Genomic DNA, 21,259 nt, shown 5'->3' with positions numbered 1-21,259 from the left:
AGGATTTCGTGTCAGCTGTTGGCTACTGTGGAACGGGTGGGAAGGGGATTGCAGGGCCAGGGGAGGGGCTGGGTGACAGGGCGAGCCGAAGGTTAGCGTCTTGGACTTCAGTTGCCCTCACTCCCCCTCACACTTCAGAAAAGATTTACATTTACTGCCTCTCCTTTCTTTCACAAGCATCTCTCTCTTCACTTGTCTTTTACCCCACCTGACCAAGAACCCCGTCTTGCTGATTCTTCCTCTATAATGAGAAACAAAATAAATGACTCCCAGAGCTTGGGATAGGATTGTTCTCCGTAAGGAAACTCTGGGGCTCTTGGACAAACAAAACCTGTCCCCTCAAGGTTCTCAATGAAGGGTGACTCTCCAGGTCTCTGGGGCAGCGACCCTGCATTCTTCCTCAGCCAGCACAAAGGAAATCCAGCGCCCTCTAGAGGCCAGCCGGATGCTCCCACAAAGAGAGGGGACTCCCTGAGGTCCGGCCTCTCTGTGGGGCCCCTCACCCCCTGAACAGTCTCTCTACATTACCCATCTTGAAGGACCTGGGCTAGGTTTTGTTAAAGGAACTGGTAGGTCTCCTTATATCTTGAGACAGTGAAGATATAGGAGTCAACTGATAATGGACAAGATTAGCAATCTGTAGAAATAATTTACTGTGAAAAGTGGTTTGTGTTCGAGTGGCTGAGGTCTAGCCTAAGTGGTTTTCCTGGTCTAGAAAAATACAAATGAAATTTAGAGAGACCTAAATGTACCAAGCCTGGCTGAAGAAAGAACCTATAATCAAAAGTAAACAATCAGTCTGAATTTAGGAAAGGGTTATCCAAAGAGCAAGGTCAGGGTTCTCCAGAGAAACAGAACCTATGATTTATATTATATTATATTACATTATATTATATTATATATTTTATTTTATATTAATAATTATATTTTTCTATTTATTATATAAAATGAGATTTATTTTAAGGAATTGGCTCATGTGATTGTGGGGCTGGCAATTCTGAAAATTGAACAGTGGGCTGTAGGCAGGCAACTCAGGGAGAAATGATGCTTGCTGTTTTGAGACAGAATTTCTTCTTCAGTGGGAAACCTCAGTTTTTGCTCTAAAGGCCTTAAACTGGGGCACCTGCCTGGATCAGTCGGTAGAGCATGCAACTCTTTTTTTTTTTTTTTTTAAGATTTTATTTATTTATTTGACAGAGAGAGACACAGCGAGAGAGGGAACATAAGCAGGGGGAATGGGAGAGGGAGAAGCAGGCTTTCCGTGGAGCAGGGAGCCGGATGTGGGGCTCGATCCTAGGACCCTGGGATCATGACCTGAGCTGAAGGCAGACGCTTGACGACTGAGCCACCCAGGTGCCCCGAGCATGCAACTCTTGACCTCAGGGTCTTGTTGGAGACCCCATGTTAGGGGTAGAGTTTACTTAAAAAAAAAAAATTAAAAAGAAAAAAGGCCTTAAACTGATTGGGTGAGATCCCTTTGCATTATCAAGAGTACTCTACTTAAAGTCAGCTGATTGTAGATGCTAACCACATCTACAGAACATCTTCACTGCAGCACCTAGATTAGTGTTTGTTTAAATAACTGGGTACTGGGGCACCTGGGTGGTTCAGTTGGTTATGTGTCTGACTTTGGCTCAGGTCATGATCTTGGGGTCCTGACATGGAGCCCCATGTCAGCCTCCCTGCCCAGTGGGGAGTCTACTTGTCCCTCTCCTTCCTCCCCTCCCCCCCTCAAATAAATAAATAAAATCAGGGCCCCACCTGGGTGGCTCAGTTGTCGGGTGTCTGCCTTCAGCTCAGGTCATGATCCCAAGGTCCTGCTCAGCAGGAGGCCTGCTTCTCTCTCCCTCTCCCACTCCCCCTGCTTGTGTTCCCTCTCTCATTGTCTCTCTGTCAAATAAATAAATAAAATCTTTATTTAAAAAAATAAATAAATAACTGGGTACTATAGGCTAGCCAAGTTGACACACATTAACTCACCATCACACAAGTATTCTGGTTTTCTTCCAGCCCTAAACCTGTTTGAAAGAGACACTGAACTGGGGATATAAGTTAGGTTACTGGAGAGAGGGGCTACATTGCGGGCAGGAACAAGGCCTGATTGCAAGCTCTCTTCATAAAACAAGAGCTTTGAAACCTTATTAGGTGCCAGATATGATTTCTAAGCACTTTGTATGTAGTAAGTTATTCAATTATCACAGCAAACTTCCGAGGTGAGTACTATTACCATCCCCACTTTATAAATCGGGAAACTCAGTAAAGCGTGGAGAGATGGGGTAACTGGTACAATTTCACAAAACTTGTAACTTGAAGAGGCCTGGCATGAACCCATACAGTCTGGTTCCAGAACCTGCTGTCCTGAGACCCTCTGATACCTTAGGTCCAAGTATATATCTTCCAAGCAACATCATGTTTACTGATTTGCTTACCCCTGACTCTGGGAAGAGGATGCCCCACACATCAGATGAATATCCCTGCCACTAGAAAGCGTTATCCTCCCAAGTACATTGGCAATACAGTATAAATACTGGTTTCTAGTGAGTTTGCAGGGAGTTGGAGACACAGAGGACTACTAGCAAATAGAGGCTCTGGATCTACAAAGCTGGGCCAGACCCTGAAGACCTTGCCAGTGTCCTCCTGCCACCCCATGAGGTCGTTGGGCACCTTTCCCCTGGTGCTGCCCCATCCTACACAGGTCCACATTTTGGGCCTTGCCAATTGTCCTAACTGTCCCTCCTCTCATACGCCTCTGTTGGGCCAATTTTTATGGTGATTCTAATTTGCTTTTCATAAGTATTTTGTAATTTTCACTTTGTTTTGTCCTTTCTCCAAAGACAGTCCACATAGCTTAGCTGTGGATTCAAGTCCTCAGGGTGAAGCTCCACTTTCCAACCTTTCCCTCCATTTACACTCACTACTCACCCTCCACCACCCCCATGGGCTGACTCACCCTTTCATGCTTCCCTGTGCTTGTTACAGTTCTATCTACCTGGCGGAACTCTTGGCTCATAAAATCCTATAATCTCTGAGGCCCACCTCAAGTTCTGCTTCCCCAGTGTCATTCCAGGTAGAAAAGGTCTACCATTTAAATCCCCACAGCTTTGTCACAACTTCTTTAAGGGGCTTGCCATGTGAGGAGCTTGAATTTTCATCACAATATTGGGAGGTATGTTTGTTTATTTATCTATTTTGAATGGGTATGGTTGTATTCCAATAAAACTTTATTTGCAAAAAACAGGCAGCATGCCAACTGCCAGAGTTTGCTAACTCCTGCCCCAGGCCTCTTCTGGCCTAAGAAAAAATAGGAGGTCACCCTGGCACTTATTATTTCTTCTCAACTCCTTCCCCACCCTCACGCCTCTGCCTTTGTGAAGACCGCACTCTCCTGCATGGCGATGGAGAACAGAAAGCAGACACCACCCATTTCGCCTGGTGGTTCTTCCAGGACTACATCAGGGCTCTGATGGGGATGGAGGCCGATGGATAGGGAACCCAGCCAACACCACCTGATCTCTTTTTAAAGTAGTGACGAAGTGTGCAGTGGAACATTTTACCCTGGAGAGGGTCACTGCCCTTGGGAGCTCAGGGAGGTGTGTTTAATCCTATCTACAGAAGCATCAGAAGCTCTTGGAGGGCAGCTGCTTGTAAACCAAGTGTTCTCAATTTTTCTGGTGTCAGGACTCCTCTACTCTCAACAATTTTAAAGGACACCAAGAACTTTTGTTTTTGTAAGTTTTATCTATAGATATTTTTCATATTAAAAATCAAAATGAAGAGAATATCAACTGTGTTTTTCTGAAGACAATCAGAAAAAAATTATTTGGTTTTTTTTTTTTTAAGGTTTTATTTACTTATTCATGAGAGACAGAATGAGAGAGAGGCAGAGGGAGAAGCAGGCTGCCCACGGAGCAGGGAGCCCGATGTGGGATTCCATCCCAGGACCCTGGGATCGTGACCTGAGCCGAAGGCAGATGCCTAACGACTGAGCCACCCAGGCACGCAAAAGCAATTTGGTTTTATTGAGCATGGAGTTTCTTGAATGTAACCCTTTGCCAAGGTGGAGTCATGTAGTATCCAAGTTCCATTAAGTCACAATTGCTTTGATCTTTAAGTATGATCTTGGGGCACCTGGGTGGCTCAGTCAGTTGGGCATCTGCCTTTGGCTCAGGTCGTGATTGCAGGGACCTGGAATGGAGCCCCACATTGGCGGGGAGTCTGCTTCTGCCCCTCCTTCTGCCCCACTCCTGCTCCTCTCTCTCTCTTTCTCTCAAATAAATAAATCTTCTTGAATATGATCTTGATTAGATCTCGTTTGCGAAAGCAGTACTTAGTCCCTGGTGGCAGACATAGAACCAAAAGAACTTTCTGTAACATGTCAGAGGGGAAGAGGCAGTAAATAATGAGTAAGGGTTGAACAGTTTTCTAGTATTCATTGAAACTTGAATTCCTTCTTCCTCCTACAGATAAAATGCCATGTGGTAATATCAAGTATATGAATTTCAAGCCTATGTCTTAAGAACAGAAACTTTTTATTCAGAAAAAGTCAAAGATAATCACTTGAAGTTTACTTGAACATCACTTAAAAAACTATTTATTTTATTTTATTATGTTAATCACCATACATTACGTCATTAGTTTTTGATGTAGTGTTCCATGATTCATTGTTTGCGTATAACACCCAGTGCTCCATTCAATATGTGCCCTCCTTAATACCCATCACCAGGCTAACCCATCCCCCACCACCTCCCCTCTAGAACCCTCAGTTTGTTTCTCAGAGTCCATAGCCTCTCATGGTTTGTCTAAAAAACTTTTATTTTATTTATTTATTTATTTATTTATTTTTATTTATTTTTTTTAAAGATTTATTTATTCATGAGAGACACAGAGAGAGAGAGAGAGAGGCAGAGGGAGAAGCAGGCTCCCAAGGATCAGGGAGCCCGATGTGGGGCTTGATCCCGGGACTCTGGGACCATGACCTGAGCCAAGGCAGTTGGCTTAACCAACTGAGCCACCCAGGCGCCCCTAAAAAACTATTTTAAAGACTAAAGAAACTAATAAAATAGAGAAGTTGTCATTGTTAGAGAAAAGCAAAGAAAAAATCCAGGTAATCTAAATTGGACTTTGAAATGTGATTGGATATTTACATATTGAAATGATGTATCTGATATTCCAGACATTCACAATAAACTGAATAAACTGAATATTTTCCCAATCAAAAAATTAAAACTGAGAAAATTTTAAAGAATTTATTAATTCATTAAAAAATAAGCCCATTTTATGTTAACATAAATAATACATTTTTTAAAGATTTTATTTATTTGAGGGGCGCCTGGGTGGCTCAGTTGTTAAGCATCAAATAAATAAATAAAATCTTAAAAAAAAAGATTTTGTTTATTTGAGAGCAAGAGAGAGCGAGAGAGCGCGCATGAGCAGCAGGGAGATGTAGAGGGAGAAGGAGAAGCAGACTCCCCCCGGCCCCCATCAGGGAGCCTGATACACACTCTATCCCAGGACCCTGGGATCATGACCTGAGCTAAAGGCAGACGCTTAACTGACTGAGCCACCCAGGTGCCCCAATAAAACATTTTAATTAAAAAAGTGTATTTTCCAAAACAAAATTTAATGACAAGAGTAACACTGTTTTATATTTTTGTAACTCTCCTTAATATCTCGTTTAATAGAACACAAGTAAACTCCCATATCTTCTTTCTGTGGTGATACGTGGCTTTGGTTGAATAAAGAAAACCTGGCCCCACACAGACATGTAGGAGATCCTCAAGCACCTCCTGAAAAGGGTCTCAGGGAGCCCCAAGGTCTTTGGACCACATTTTGGGAAAGGTAAAAGGAAAAGCAGTGAGTTGGGAATCAGAAGAACTGGATTCTCATTCTGGCTCCTCCATTTAACCGAAGAATAACTTTGTTCAAGATACTTAACCTCAGTTTTCTCATCTACAGAATGGGTATATCAATAATTCCTCCCCCAGAAGATTATGTCCTGAGGATTAAGTGAGATAATATATTTAAAGTGCCTGGCATGAGATAGGACTAAACAAATATTAGTCTGTGTAGGAGGGCTATTACATTGGTGCTCCGAGGTAAGAGTGACTGCGGAAGACAGGACAGCGTGAGGGGCCTGGAGAGAGGGACGGGGTCTTCAACAGAAAGAAGGATGCAAACAAGCAGAAAGCCCAGGGGGAGGGCACAGGTTTTATATTCATTTTTTAAATGTCTTCCCTATAATATAAACATGTTTATTACAGAAAATTTGGAAAATACCATTTTTCCCCACATATCAAAGTCATTATGTACAGTTTGTAATCTTTGTCACAGAAGAGCATATCATTGAGCGCTCCTCCATGTTATTAAATTTTCTCTGGCTACATTGATTTTAATGGCTGCTTAAGATTTCATTGCATGGATGATTTATTTAACCATACCCCTATAGGATATCCAACTTGTTGTTTTACATTCTTTATAATCATAAAAAAAAATGCTACACTGAGCATTTCTCTTAATTAATCTTTGTCCTAGTTTGTGAAGATTGTCTAGGATACCTTTCTAGAAGGAAAATTATAGATGATATGCCTTAAGGTTAAGATCAAAGGCTCTGGAGTCAGTTGACCTAAGTTTGCACCCCATCTAAACTCCTTTTTAGTGGGGCAAATCGCTTTATCTTTCTAAGACCAAGAGAATAATACCTCCTACCTCACAGGGTTCTTGGGAATGTAGAGTGCTTTTCATAGAACCTGTCACAAAATAAGGGCTCAGTAGGTGTTAGATGATTTTATTATTACAAATTAAATCATATATTTAATCACAAACATGTATACACATATAACTGGTCTGTTTCTGGGCTACTGGTTTAGCTCTTTTATTCTATTCTTATACCAACTGAACGTTGTAGCCCTTTATTTATATACTGCTTATTTCATAAAAGGTTTAAGGTAAAGGGCTTAAAATACAGAGTCAGTTCCTTCTCCTTTCTCCTCTTTTTTTGAATTTTCTTTACTTTTCTTGTCTGATTTTTATTGCAGATGAACAGTAGAATCATTTTATCAAGTAACAAAAGATTCCATTAGAGTTGTGATTGAATGTTGTAAAAGCGAGAAATTAATTTGGTAAGAATTGACATCTTTATAACATTCCTTTTTTTTTTTTTTAAAGAACACGGCTTGTCTCTCCATTTTTTTCATTGTATCTCTCAGCAAAACTCTGTAATTTTCTTTATATAGGTTCCTCACATTTTGCAGGAAGGTGCCAGCTAAGCATTTTATAGCAGCATTATTGTTACCATTGTGAATGAGAAAAAACTAATCACAGTATCAAAGGCTTATTGTGTGCAGGGTAGGTTCTCAATGTTTTACTATTTTTAACTAATTTTTTTTTTTTTAAAGATTTTATTTATTTTTTTGACAGAGAGAGACATAGCGAGAGCAGGAACACAAGCAGGGGGAGTGGGAGAGGGAGAAGCAGGCTTCCGCAGAGCAGGGAGCCCGATGCGGGACTCGATCCCAGGACTCTGGGATCATGACCTGAGCCGAAGGCAGACGCTTAATGACTGAGCCACCCAGGTGCCCCTATTTTTAACTAATTTAAACTTAACTAATCCTCCTAACAGCTTTATGAGATAAGAACTATTATTTACATTCTCATTTTATGGACGAGGAAACTGAGGCCAGAGAGATTATGTACATGTAGTTAGTAAGTGGATGAACAGAGCTTTAACCATCTGGCTCCACAGTCCATGATCTTAACTATCATGTTATTGGGATATTTTTATTAATTATGTCTTCTGACTGGTTATTCTCAGCATTTAAAAGGCTACAGATTTATATTGTATTTGTCATGTATCAAGTACTTTTCTGAATTCTATTATTAATTCTCATCATTTTAACATTGATTCTCATGGATTCTCTATGTGTACAATCATATCATCTACAAACTGATAAATTTGTTTCTCTCTTTCCAAAAGTTATAACCCCCTTTTAAAATTTCCAGCCTATTGTATTTGATTTTTCAGACTAATACTAAATAACACAGTGATGAGACTAGACATTCTTGTTTTTACATAAATTGTTGACTTCATATATATACATGTGTTTATATATGAAGAATATTAAGACTATTAGGAGTGTTTATAGCAAATGGAATTGACTTGCCACGTTCTCTTTGGTGACTATTAAAATGATCAGATGTTTTTCTTGTTTGGTTTATTTTTGACCTTTTGTATAAATAAATTTCCTAATACCTAATCTTGTCTTAAGTCCCAAGATTAAACCCTAGTTGGTTTTTATGTAATTATTATATTAATATACTGCTGTCTTTTATATGTTAATCTTAAATATTTTAGGATTTTTACATTTATATTCATAAGTGAGATTGGTCTAGAGGGTTTTTTTGGGGGGGCTTCTGCTGACAGGTTTTGATATTCGGTATATTCTGGCTTCGTAAACAAATCGGGTAGTTTTCCATCTTTTTCTGTGTTCCAGAACAATTTCTACTTTCTATTCATTTTGACAGATAAACACTGTATAATAGAGCTGACAAGGAAGAGAATGCAAATCGGCACAGATTATTTTGCCTCAGTAACTCTGCCACTTTGGTAGCTGCAGGACAGCCTTGATTGCACAGAAGCAATTTGGAGCAGTAGGAGGGTCAAACGGGCCTTTATTTTGGTGTGGAAGAGTCTAGCTGGCTGGGCAGGCACAGAGGTGAGTGAAGGGGCGCTGGGGAGGGAGGCAAGTGCTGAGGGAGAAGCGGAGGACCAGAGATGAAGGGAGTGTTTACAATGGGCTGGAGGTGTTTAAACAAGGTCACAAAAACAGGATCAGGTAAAAGAACTGGGCCTGGAGGTGAGGAATGTGAGGGGAGGGGGCTTGAGGGGCAAGGGGAGAATTATCTGCGAGAGGATACTCTTTCCTTTCCAGAAAAGTTTCCAAGGTTCTGCCTGTTGGTCACTGGTTCCTGTTGAAGAAAATCCCATTATTTGTCACCCAGGGTATTTGACCCTCTGTCCTACCATCTCCCTACCTTTTCATCTCAGCCAAGGCTTGCATCCAGTAGGCCTTCCATCAGCAACTTACATGCTTCTGAGCACGAGTTCACCATGGAGGGCAGAGCAGAGGGAGGCCAATCAGAAGACAGACTTCCCCAATTCTGACTTTATCCTTAGGGCCAAGTCCTTTACAAGGTGCTCTATTTCTTTTTCACTCTTTCGCTTCTGCTTCTCTCCAGCTCATATAGGCAGCCCCACAGTACCTGCTGTTTTTAGAAGTCACAGGAAAGTGCTGTCGGAAAGGCGGGGAGCATGGTGGTACAGAATTACTGGGAACTGTTCAGCAGCATGCTTGCCGTAGAGCTGAGGCCATTCTGAACGACAAAACAAAGGCATCACAGACAAATGAAATTCAGCCATGTGAAGTTATTTTAAGGTCAGCCAGAAATTCCAGGCTCTTTTTGCACAAGTTCTTTTGAAAATTACTTTAACCGATGGCAAAACTGACATTACTTTTCACAGATATTCCTCTCTCCCTCTTACCCATGGATGGCTTAGTTAACAACCAACAGAGCAGCCACCAGCTTGACATCAGGAGGAAGACGCCAGGAGCACAGATGGTCCACAGCCCAGATAATTAGCTTCTGAAGAAGAAACAACATCTAGTAAGTCTTCTCCGAATGGAGAGTTTGGTTGGGCACAGCTGGGGCAGAGAACAAGCCGGCCTCCTCAAAATTCTTTTTTACCTCTTAAAATGTCGACGGAGCACTCACCCACTTCCTGTGGACAACCATCTACTCATAAGACCTGCAGGGAAGAATTCCAAATAAATATTGTTGACACTCCACCCTAAAGGAGGGTAAGCATAACTCCCTACTCCTTAAGTGTGGGATGCACATGGTGACTTCCTTCCAATGAGCACAGGATGGAAGGGTGTGGGGAGAGTATAATTTTACAATGGAGGAACCTGATAAACACTGCTTTTGCCAGGTGATAAAGGTCAACATCAACAGTCATAAATTATGTTGATAGTATGTACTATTGATATGATAGTATGAAAATGACACTTTGTGATCTTCCTCCCCAAACCCATAATCCCAGTCTAATCATGAGAAAACAATCAGACAAATTCCAGTAGCGGGGCATCCTATAGTATGCCTGACCAGTAGTTCTCAAAACTATCAAGGCCACGAAAAACGAGGAACAACTGAGAAACCTGACACAGTCCAGAGGAGCCTAGGAGACATGACAACTATATGTAATATGGTATCGTGGATAGGATCTTGGAACAGAAAGAGGGTATTAGGTAAACACTAAGGAAATCTGAATAAACTGTGGACTTCAGTTAATAATAATGTATCAGCATTGGTTCATGAAGTGTAATAACATTACATTAACCATACATGTTAAGATGTTAATGACAGAGAAACCTGTGGGGAGCTATATGGGAACTCGCTGTACTATCTGTGCAAATTTTCTGTAAATCTAAAACTGTTTTAAGAAATAAAGCCTAGGGATGCTTAGGTGTCTCAGTCGGTTGAGTGTCTGCCTTTGGCTCCGGTCATGATCCTGAGGTCCTGGGATGGAGTCCGCATCCGGCTCTTTGCTCAGTGGGGAGCCTGCTTCTCCCCGACTGACACTCCCCCTGCTTGTACTCTCTCTCTCTGACAAATGAATAAAATAAAATCTTAAAAAAAAAAAAAAAAAAAAAGCCTAGTAGTAGCTGTTGTTGGTAGTAGCTGTAGTAGTAATATCTGCAAGAATCAAATGAAGACTAAGATGGGACAAAAGCACTTCCAACTTTAGGCTTTAGGCATTTCCTTAAGTTGTTTGGCTTTTGGACTTTCCTCCTTCTGGAGCACTTACATTGCACCCAGGGTTCTTTACAGCTTATCCTATCCACACACTTACCATGTTTCCAAGGACTTTGTCCCCGACGGGCCAGGATAATCTCATTCAGTCTCGTGGCTTCTGTCACTACCTCTCTTCTGGCCATTTCCAAATCTTGTCTGGTTCACCTCACTGTTCATCCAACTCTCTATTACACAGCGCCCCCTAGGCGTCCAACTAATTCAGCATTTCCAAACCCGAACTCTCTCTTTTCCCTAAACCCACTTCCTTCTTGTTTCACTCACAGAGAGGCCAGAACCCACCCTCCTCTTTCTTACGGCTCCCTGCCAGGCAGTCCCTAAGTTCTGTCAACGCTTCCTTCTTTGGGCCTTTTGTGCTGTGTTCTCCTTTCCATCCCCGCTGCCAGGCCCTCAACACCTTTGGGCTCTCTGCCTTCAAGTATTCCCTTTCTCTTCCCTGTGTCTTTCCTTGCTTCATTCCTCTCCTTCCGTTCCGTCCCTCTAACAAGAATGAAGATATTTTCCCAGGCCTCCGCCAGGCAGTTCATCACTCCTCTCTGCTGTAATGCCTCACTATGAATTAATGTGTGTGTATGTGTTTATTTACCTTTTGTGTTTGAGATACAGCATCATGAGGAATTAGTGGCTGAGTTGACACAATCTATTTGTAAATATACTAAGGCCCATACAAAGCCCATTTTAAGAGCACCAGACACTCTGAATTAGTTAACGGAAAAAGCTGCCATAAGAAGGCCGCAGAACTCAATGAAATTAAGACCTGAAAAGTGAAGGCGTGAAAAGATAACAAGGAAACTTCCGAAAGTGTAAGGAAAGGGAGGGAGACTTAAAAGATGCTGCTTACGACCATATAACCATGGGATGCAATAAAGAAACCTTAGTCCCACCGAGCCAGCCAGGAGTCGAACCTGGAATCTTCTGATCCGTAGTCAGACGCGTTATCCATTGCGCCACTGGCCCTGAGACGACTGTCTTCGTCTCAGTGATGATACTTCAAGCTTATATTGCGGGGTTTCATGGGACGTGTAGTCCCTTAACGGAGGTCTATGAGTGCACGAAGCATTATGGGAGATTGAAGTTCGTCGAGAACCAGCCCCTGAGATTGGTGGATCTTCCGGAGCCACGTCGTACGTCACTATGCAGCCCGCGGATTGGCGGGAAGAGCCACTCCCCACCCCCTCAGTCTCCTGCTGTGAAGCCGTGGAAGACGCTCTGGTTGTTAGGGCGACTCATCCCGCCTTCCGGGGCTTTTTTCTGGTTTTGTGATTGGCTGCTAATATCAAGGAATCCCGGCGTGGACAGCGCGAGGGAAAAGATGGCGGCGATGGCGGTCGGAGGTGCCGGTGGGAGCCGCGTGTCCAGCGGGAGGGACCTGAACTGCGTCCCCGAAATAGCTGACACTTTGGGGGCTGTGGCCAAGCAGGGGTGAGGGCCCAGACCTCCGCAAGCGGAATGCGGGCTCCGAACTCGGGGACGAAGAGGGACAGACTAGTCATCCCCGAGAGGCAGGGGTGAGGGGGTCGGAGTGGGTAAGATTAGGGCGGGAGGAACCATTACTCCTTGGGGGAGGATGGAGAAGCCTTAGGCCCTGGAGCGTGAAAAAAAACAAAAAACAAAACAAAACAAAAGAGAACCCAAACAAACAAAAACTTGCTGGGGCGTATGGTCGCTGAGCCCCAAAGTCACGGGAGTTGTCAGGTAAACTCAAAAAGGACTAGAGACCTCTAGGGCCCCGGAGAGCGGGATTATAGTCTGAGGGGGGGGGGGAGCGTTAGAGGGTTAGGGAGAGAAGAGATAAACCTTGAGGGGGAAGGCATGGGCGGTACTGGGGCAAATCTGGATGTAACAGTCTTGGAAAGCCGGTGACAGCAGAGTAGAAAATCCACTTGGCGTGGGTTTTTATCTTTTCTCCTTTTCCATGCCTGTGTTTTGGGAAGAAACAGGCACAGTACAGCGGAAGTGATAGGCCCCAAGGTGGGCTGAACTCAGCAGTCCAGTCGGGTGACTGATGGCAGCTGAAAGGGTTGTGCAGAATTGAGATAGCCTAATCCAGTTGCTTGGATCTTTAGGCACTGCTGCTCTCTTTACATGACGATTCTGGGTCTGTCGCGGTTGTAGGTTTGATTTCCTCTGCATGCCTGTCTTCCACCCGCGTTTCAAGAGGGAGTTCACTCAGGAACCTGCTAAGAATCGGCCTGGCCCCCAGACACGATCAGACCTACTGCTGTCAGGAAGGGGTAGGGACCATCCCATATGCCCCTTAATTATTAGAGGCAGTAACAACTTCTGCTCTAACAGTGCCCTCATTCTCCTTTCCTGACTTGGATATATTGGTTAGTCCTGGGACATAGATAACTCTTCTTGTTTTCTTCTTGCTTACCTGCTAAAAAAGCCTTAGCCTGTTTTGCATCAGGCTATCCCACATCTGTGATAGAAAAAGTCTTTGTCTCTCATCTCTACTCTCTATTCCCTGTTAAGAACTAGAAATTGAACAAGTAAAGTGCTGAACCTCATTTAGTCTTTGTCTTTCTTGGATGGGGGGAGTGCAGACTGGAATACGCTAATTGTGGGAAAGCTATCTCCATGGATTCGTCCAGACTCAAAAGTGGAGAAGATCCGCAGGAACTCCGAGGCGGTAAGACTGTTTGACCTCTCCACTGGATCTTTCTAGAGATCAGGTCCGTAACCCGGCTGGGTGCAGAGAGCAGTTTTTTCCTCCCATAACTTAGTAAATCTAATATAATACAACTAAAGCTATTTGGGTTGCTAGCTCTTAACCTTTTCCTCTTGATCTCCATTCCAGGCCATGTTACAGGAGCTGAATTTTGGGGCATATTTGGGTCTTCCAGCTTTCCTGCTGCCCCTAAATCAGGAAGATAACACAAACTTGGCCAGGGTTTTGACCAACCACATCCACACTGGCCACCACTCATCCATGGTATGGCCGAGGGCCTCATTTCCTGCTGCTTATTATGGTAGTCAGGCTGTGCTAGGTACCTTCTTGTTCCTAGCCATTCAGTAAAGGGTGCATTTGGCAGAACTGAAATGTCAGTACTGCCTACCACCATCTAAAAGTAGTAAGCAGAGGGGTAGAAAACATACAGAATGTACAATTATTTCTAGAAACTTACAGTTGCAATAATGAACAGGGGAGATATTTACAGAAGGATATATACAAGATATGAGTACGTGTACGTATAATCACAAGTTGGGAAAAAACATAAAAGGATTAACTTGAGATCTGGATCAAGATAATTGAAGGAAGCTTTTGGACCCAGTGAGTTCAAAATAGACTTCTAAATAGGGTACTTGTTCATGTGCAGTTCTGGATGCGGGTACCCTTGGTGGCTCCAGAGGACCTTAGAGATGATATCATTGAGAATGCACCAAGTACACACACAGAGGAGTATAGTGGAGAGGAGAAGACATGGATGTGGTATGTCTCCTTTTGCTGCTGTACCAGGGCAAAGGGTAGGGGGAGGGGAAGTACAGGGTGGATCCTGTAGGGTGGTCTCCTCCAGCTGTGGTGATTGGTGGGCCGTATATATTGACTGTATTTTGCTGTATTTGACCCTGGACAGGTGGCACAACTTCCGGACCTTGTGTGACTATAGCAAGAGGATTGCGGTGGGTAAGTCCACAAGGGTCCTGGGATAGGTGTCTTTTCTCAGACCTCCTGTGAATAAGAATCAGGAGTTACAGAGATGCCAAGTGAAGTGTGTGCATTTTTGATAACTGTGTACTTCTGGCGACTTTACAGTTTAAAATGCTACTTTTTATCAATTTTTATAAAAATGTAGAATTTTGTTTTGCTTTTTTTTAAAGCTATGTTGTTAGCACACAGAACACTTCATTATTGTTTTAGGGGAAGGGGACATGTCACTAATAGAGTATCTCTGAAGCTAGATTAATACTGGGGGGGGGGCAGAGGGGGGATACTTTTCCCTTCTAGTTTTGAGAAACTTCCTCTTGGTTCCCAGGAGGAGGGATTCCTTGGTGTTGACACACATTAGCCACCTTGGCACAGATGCCTTGTGGTGTGGAAAAACTAAAATTTATTTTTTACATTTTCTTCTCCCTCTCTGCCTTCAACATAGACTTGACTCCCTTAAACCCAGGGACCTGTTGGAACCTGACCCCAAAACATGGTTCCTAGTTTGTCAGGCAATATGGACTTTGCAGTGTCACCATGGAGATGGCATCCCTCAAAAGAATTCCTTTTTTAGCTTGTGGATCTTCAGATTGAAAATTCTGCTATTTTCATTTGATTTCCTGAAAGTCAGTGTCGGCTTGTGAAAAGTTGTTAACATGCTAAATGTGAACCGTCAACCCTCATTCTGAACTCCCTGTTCAGAGCATCACATAAAGACTTCATTGGGTTTTATAGTAAGCTCTCTGATTTTGGTAGTCCACTGAGGAAGGGAGTTTGAAAGTAGTTGTATACTCTTGAGGATTGTCTGCCCACGTCCTGCCTGAAATACCATGAGTGTTTATGAAAAGTATCTTTAGTGAAGCTGGATACAATTAAAAAAAAAAAAGAAAAAGAATCAGGAGTTTCATGTATACTTGGCTGCTGGGCAGTTTTGCTACTTTCTCTATGCCTCAGTGGGCCTTGCTCTTAGGGAGTAAACAGATCTTGCACAAAAAAGCACAAAGGAAAGCCATCTTGCCTAGCAGTAGGTAACTGGTCTTCATCTTTTCGTAGCTCTTGAAATTGGGGCTGACCTCCCATCTAATCATGTCATTGATCGTTGGCTTGGGGAGCCCATCAAAGCAGCCATTCTCCCCACCAGCATTTTCCTGACCAATAAGAAGGGATTTCCTGTTCTTTCTAAGATGCACCAGAGGCTGATCTTCCGGCTCCTCAAGGTGGGTGGTAGAAGGGTTTCAAAGGTACTCCAGCTAATCCTCTTGCCTTACTCACATGTGTGTGATGCTTTTTTTCCTGTGGGGCTTTCTTTTCCTCTCTGGTTTCTGGAGAGCAATTTCAGCATAGTTGGAGGTCTTGAGAACAAAGATGCAAATGGCAGTAAGAGTCCCAGAAACATTTTAAAAGGAACCAGATCTCATGAGAACTTTACAAAAGGTTTCATTTAAGATGTTACAGCACGGATCCATGGGGCTGTTTGAGCCAGGATGATGCTTATATGACATAGGAGGGACATAGGAGGGCTTTATGAGTTTATTGAAGCCTCATGCTGTTCTCTTGATACCTGGAGGGATTTGTTGAACTAGAAGACTGCTGGTCCAGGTCTTATTTTACGCTAGGGTTCTTTGGCCATAAACCATAACAGTATCCCAGAATCTTGGTTCGAGGACTGCGTCTGATGGTCTGACCTCTCTCACAGTTGGAAGTACAGTTCATCATCACAGGCACCAATCACCACTCAGAGAAGGAGTTCTGCTCTTATCTCCAGTACCTGGAATACTTGAGTCAGAACCGCCCTCCACCCAATGCCTACGAACTCTTTGCCAAGGGCTATGAAGACTATCTGCAGTCCCCACTCCAGGTGGGTCTGGAGTATGCTGAGAGGAGGGAGCTTGTGGGGGAAATGTCTCTGGCAGTAGCTGCCCTAAAATCCTACCAAAGCTCAGGAGGCAGTGGGAAAGTTTTTGGTATTCTGGTACATTGACCCTGCCAGAAACTGGCTGCCTAACTTTGCCTTTTTCCTCTCGTTCATTAGCCGCTGATGGACAATCTGGAATCTCAGACATATGAAGTGTTTGAAAAGGACCCCATCAAATACTCTCAGTATCAGCAGGTATAGGGTGGGTCCGGGTCAAGTATAGGACCGGGATGACCTGGGTGAAGATGGGATTGTAGCCACGAGTTCTTCTCTCCCTCCTTCTCCAGGCCATCTATAAATGTCTGTTAGATCGAGTGCCAGATGAAGAGAAGGATACCAATGTGCAGTGAGTGCTCTTCCCCATAATCCCAGAGATTTGCATAGTTACTTCTTTATCTGCTGAGTCAGCTGACACTTCCCCTTTCTTTCTCAGGGTGCTAATGGTGCTGGGAGCAGGCCGGGGTCCCCTGGTGAACGCTTCCCTGCGGGCAGCCAAGCAGGCTGACCGGCGGATAAAGCTGTACGCTGTGGAGAAGAACCCAAATGCCGTGGTGACGTGAGCAGCAACATCCTTGCTGGAAAGTTTGTCTCCAGTGCCAGTTTTTCTTATCAGTGTCCTCACTTGCATTATCTTTATCTTAGGTTAGAGAACTGGCAGTTTGAAGAATGGGGAAGCCAGGTGACGGTAGTCTCATCGGACATGCGGGAATGGGTGGCTCCAGAGAAAGCAGACATCATCGTCAGTGAGCTTCTAGGCTCCTTCGCTGACAACGAACTGTCACCTGAGTGCCTGGATGGAGCCCAACACTTCCTAAAAGGTGCCTCCAGGCTGGCATGTACTGAGTAAGGGGAATGGATTATCAGCTAGGAAGGCTGTGGCAGGTTCCGGGGGCTGGGGTGGGGGTGGGGGATAGGGCAGTAGCAGCGGAGAAGGTTGCAAGGTTTAGGGGAAGGTGGGTTGGATTGGGGTCAGTGCCCTTAGCAAATGAAGTAATCTTTCTGAACCTCAGCATTCCCATCTGTAAAATGACAGGAGTGGACTAGAGCAGAGTTTCTCAGTCTGAGGTCTGTGGATTCCCTGCACTGACATGATATGTACCTTAGGCTTAGCTTTCATCCAGATCTCAAAGGGCTTTTATGACCCCACAGAAGACTACTAGATTAGAATATCTTAGGTTTTTTCCAGTTTGTTTTTTTTTTAAAGATTTTATTTATTCATTTGAGACACATAGATACAGAGAGAGAGAGAGAGAGCATGAGCAGGGAGAGAGGCGGAGAGGGAGAAGCAGGCTCCCCGCTGAGCCAGGAGCCCGATGTGGGGCTTGATCCCAGGACCCTGGGATCATGACCTGAGCCGAAGGCAGACGTTTAACCATCTGAGCCACCCAGGCGCTCCTGGTTCTTTCCAGTTTTAATCTTGTAAATTAACCTAGAAGTAGAATCTCCTATGACAGGAGTTGGGAGTAGGTTGGCCTGGGAATGTGACAATATTGAGCAGCCTGGGTCTGTTTTTTGGATTTTTTGTTTTGTTTTGTTATAATTTTTATTTTAAGTAGGCCCCATGCCCAACACGGGGCTTGAACTCACAACCCTGAGATCAAGAGTTGCACGCTCCACCAACTGAGCCAGCCGGGTGCCCCTGCCTGGTCTGTTTTGATGTGGGAAGTTTGAACCTTCAGTTAGTCAGACACACCATTTCATCTCTTGGGAACTTTTATGACCCTCCTGCTCTGCAGATGACGGTGTGAGCATCCCTGGGGAGTACACCTCCTTTCTGGCTCCCATCTCCTCCTCCAAGCTGTACAATGAGGTCCGAGCCTGTCGGGAAAAGGACCGAGACCCTGAGGTAAAAAGCCACCCTCTTCTGGAGAGCTCTATTCTCTTTAGTCCTCTTTTTTGTTTTCTATATTAGCATCAACTGTTTTCTTCCGCTGGAGAAGATGAAGAGGTGAAGGAGATGGGAATGTGGGAAAATGGTTGAATTGAAAATGTTTTTATCCTTTTCTGTGTCCTGGAGGCTCAGGCTTCCTTCCCTGGGAGAGTGGATATGTCTTGCCTATCTGCTCCAGCTCTTGCTTGGTCTCTCGGGACAGGCCCAGTTTGAGATGCCTTACGTGGTGCGGCTACACAACTTCCACCAACTGTCTGCGCCCCAGCCCTGTTTCACCTTCAGCCATCCCAATAGAGGTGGGTTCCTGTGTGGCTGTCCTCTGATTGGATGGGTGAGAGCTTACCTTCTGGGTTCTTTTGCTATCCTGGGTAGGGTAGGGTAGCTGTCTCTAGGCTTCCCTTCTTAGTTCTTGCTCTTGCTTTCCCAAGTTGTCTCGAGCTTCTGGTCCCTTATCATCCACACATCTCTTCCCTAACAGATCCTCTGATTGACAACAACCGCTACTGTACCTTGGAGTTTCCCGTGGAGGTGAACACAGTGCTACATGGCTTTGCAGGCTACTTTGAGACTGTGCTTTATCAGGACATCACCCTGAGTGAGTGTCTGGGGCAGTGGATGGCAGGGTTAGGGTATGTTATCTGGGCAGCTTATGTACATGTTTCACTTAGAGTCACAGGGAGCCCAGGAATCAGTGAATGTGGGTCTTTGATTACTTATTTCTCTGTTCACAGAAGACACTCCCCTCAGCCCAGGCAAAAAGTAGAGTCACAGAGACCTCAATTTTTCATTATTTTTTTTCACACAGGTATCCGTCCAGAGACTCACTCTCCTGGGATGTTCTCATGGTTTCCCATCCTCTTCCCCATTAAGGTAGGAATCACCTTTAACACTCAGTGGGTTAAGGAGTGACTTTTGCCATTGGTGTTCTGCCCCTTCCCTCCTGTCAGGATGGTGCTTGACTGTGACCCATGTTCTAGTGCTCCCATATGCTCTTGGAGCCCCGTTGTAGGTATTGAGATGTCTTCAGTGCCCTTCTACTTGGCTTCCCCACAGCTCCTGTCTACTCTTCTGTCCAGTCTCTACCTTAGCTAGAGTCATCTTTTTAAAACCCAAATCTGATCATATTTCTGTCCTGCTTAAAATCCTTCAACGACTTTGGGCTGCCTGGGTGGTGCAGTCAATTAAGTGTCTGACTCTCGCTCTCGGCTCAGGTTGTGATTTCAGGATCCTGTGGGCTCCGTGCTAAGCATGGAGTCTGCCTGGGATTCTCTCTCTCTCTCTCTCCCTGCCCCTCCCACTTTTGCACACGCGCTCTCTTTCTCTCAAATAAATACATCTTAAAAAGCAAAACAAAACAAAAAAAAACAACCCTTCAATGACCTCCTACTGCCCTCAGGATAAAGATTTAACATTGTAAGACTTGGTGTGATCTAGTTTTAGTTTGTCTTTTCAGCTACTGTCCCCTTGATTACATTGCCATCAGCCCTATGGACCTTCTTTTTTTTTTTTTTAAATTGAAATATAATTAACAGTGTTGTATTAGTTTCAGGTGTAGAACATAATGATTCAACAAATCTGTACATTACTCAGTGCTCATCATGATTCTAATACCTTGTCTTCTTTCCTGCTTCAGGCTTTCACACCTTTCTCCTTTGTCTGGAAAGTTCTTTGTTCATCTCTTCACCCAGTTAACTTATCTTCCAGGTCCCCTTAAACATTCCTCTTGTCCGATAACTTTCCCTGACCACCGGGACTAGGTGTGCACTCCCTCTCATAGGTGCTCTTGTAGTGCATGTTCTCTGCATGTTCACGGCACTCCTCACACTTTCAGTTATCTGTTCAATGTCTGATGGTTCAGTTCTGATTATTCATTCTAAAAGACTTCAGATAGGGGCACCTGGGTGGCTCAGTCGTTAAGCGTCTGCCTTCGGCTCCGGTCATGATCCCAGGGTCCTGGGATCGAGCCCCGCATCGGGCTCCCTGCTCCGCGGGAAGCCTGCTTCTCCCTCTCCCACTCCCGCTGCTTCTGTTCCCTCTCTTGCTGTGTCTCTCTCTGTCAAATAAATAAATAAAATCTTTAAAAAATAAAAACAAAAAAAGAATAAAAAAAAACTTCAAATAAACTTCATGAGGGTTGGAACGTCACGTTTTATCCTCTTCTCTCCACGCTTAGCTCAGTAGTACATTGCCACATACAGTTCATCAGCTCTACCCTGAACCTCCCTGTCTTTCTTCTTGCAGCAGCCCATTACGGTACGTGAAGGCCAGACCATCTGTGTGCGTTTCTGGCGATGCAGCAATTCCAAGAAGGTGTGGTATGAGTGGGCTGTGACAGCACCAGTCTGTTCTGCTATTCACAACCCCACAGGCCGCTCATACACCATCGGCCTCTAGCCCTGCCCGCAAGTGTTCAGAGCCTTGGAAGCAGCTTCAAGTTCTGCTCCTGTGGCACAGAAAGTGCAGTACAGCTGTGGGCTGTGATTCCCCTTGCCCATCGGAGTGGAGCATTTCAGTCTGCTTTCCTGCCTTACATCAAGGTGGGCAAAGGATGAGAATTAATTGCAGGGCTCAAGCCACCAATCTGTGAAGACTTCAGGCCAGGGTGGGAGGAATTAGTGCTGGATCTGAAGCTCCTCCAACAGGCACTCGGCCTCAAGCGCTCCCTGGAATAGCCCCGAGAACATGTGGATTGAACACATTTTCAGCCCTTTCCCTGCCCATCTCTGTTCCTGTTATGATGGTTTTGTGTGGGAGGAAATACAAATAAAGTGAAGTTACAGCCTTTTCCTGCTCCAGCCCTGCTGCCCCGCGCCTCTGCTTTCTCATACCTTACTTAAACCTAGGCGTATTGAATCTATGCCTTTATCCAAGACCCAAAGGGTCCTCACTTTGTTTCCTATTTAGGAAGCTTAATGGTCACTCTTGGACTTCTGGGTCT

General features: G+C 44.3%; 1 protein-coding gene, 1 long non-coding RNA gene and 1 other non-coding gene across 7 annotated transcripts; 1 reads left to right on the top strand and 2 right to left on the bottom strand.

The window, feature by feature from the left end:
* Positions 1–9,292: 9,292 nt before the first annotated feature.
* On the bottom strand, positions 9,293–11,911 carry LOC116632590. 2 transcript variants are annotated; one of them, XR_004299474.1, is made up of 4 exons: positions 11,772–11,911; positions 9,742–9,802; positions 9,539–9,639; positions 9,293–9,369 (listed from the first exon to the last, which is right to left on the bottom strand). It is a non-coding gene; the product is annotated as an uncharacterized LOC116632590 (long non-coding RNA). The 2 variants fall into 2 exon arrangements; XR_004299473.1 differs by having other exon boundaries at positions 9,539–9,802.
* On the bottom strand, positions 11,751–11,823 carry TRNAR-ACG. The gene has a single exon. It is a non-coding gene; the product is annotated as a tRNA-Arg (tRNA).
* A 196-nt stretch (positions 11,912–12,107) lies between the features above and the next one.
* On the top strand, positions 12,108–21,134 carry PRMT5 (protein arginine methyltransferase 5). 4 transcript variants are annotated; one of them, XM_032404727.1, is made up of 17 exons: positions 12,108–12,288; positions 12,982–13,100; positions 13,413–13,498; positions 13,667–13,801; positions 14,187–14,299; positions 14,445–14,494; positions 15,569–15,732; positions 16,212–16,373; positions 16,548–16,625; positions 16,718–16,776; positions 16,864–16,986; positions 17,073–17,248; positions 18,167–18,276; positions 18,524–18,617; positions 18,800–18,916; positions 19,127–19,191; positions 20,563–21,134. In XM_032404727.1, exons 1-17 carry the CDS (start codon positions 12,179–12,181, stop codon positions 20,713–20,715), a joined length of 1,914 nt encoding a protein of 637 aa, XP_032260618.1. In that variant the 5' UTR covers positions 12,108–12,178; the 3' UTR covers positions 20,716–21,134. The 4 variants fall into 4 exon arrangements, with proteins under 4 accessions (XP_032260618.1, XP_032260619.1, XP_032260620.1 ...); XM_032404728.1 differs by lacking the exon at positions 12,108–12,288 and adding an exon at positions 12,307–12,374; XM_032404729.1 differs by lacking the exon at positions 12,108–12,288 and adding an exon at positions 12,388–12,561.
* Positions 21,135–21,259: the final 125 nt, after the last annotated feature.

The sequence above is a fragment of the Phoca vitulina genome, unplaced genomic scaffold (assembly GCF_004348235.1).
Source record: "Phoca vitulina isolate PV1807 unplaced genomic scaffold, GSC_HSeal_1.0 scaffold7, whole genome shotgun sequence".
Lineage (NCBI taxonomy): Eukaryota > Metazoa > Chordata > Mammalia > Carnivora > Phocidae > Phoca > Phoca vitulina.
This window is presented reverse-complemented; position numbering and strand designations above follow the sequence as displayed.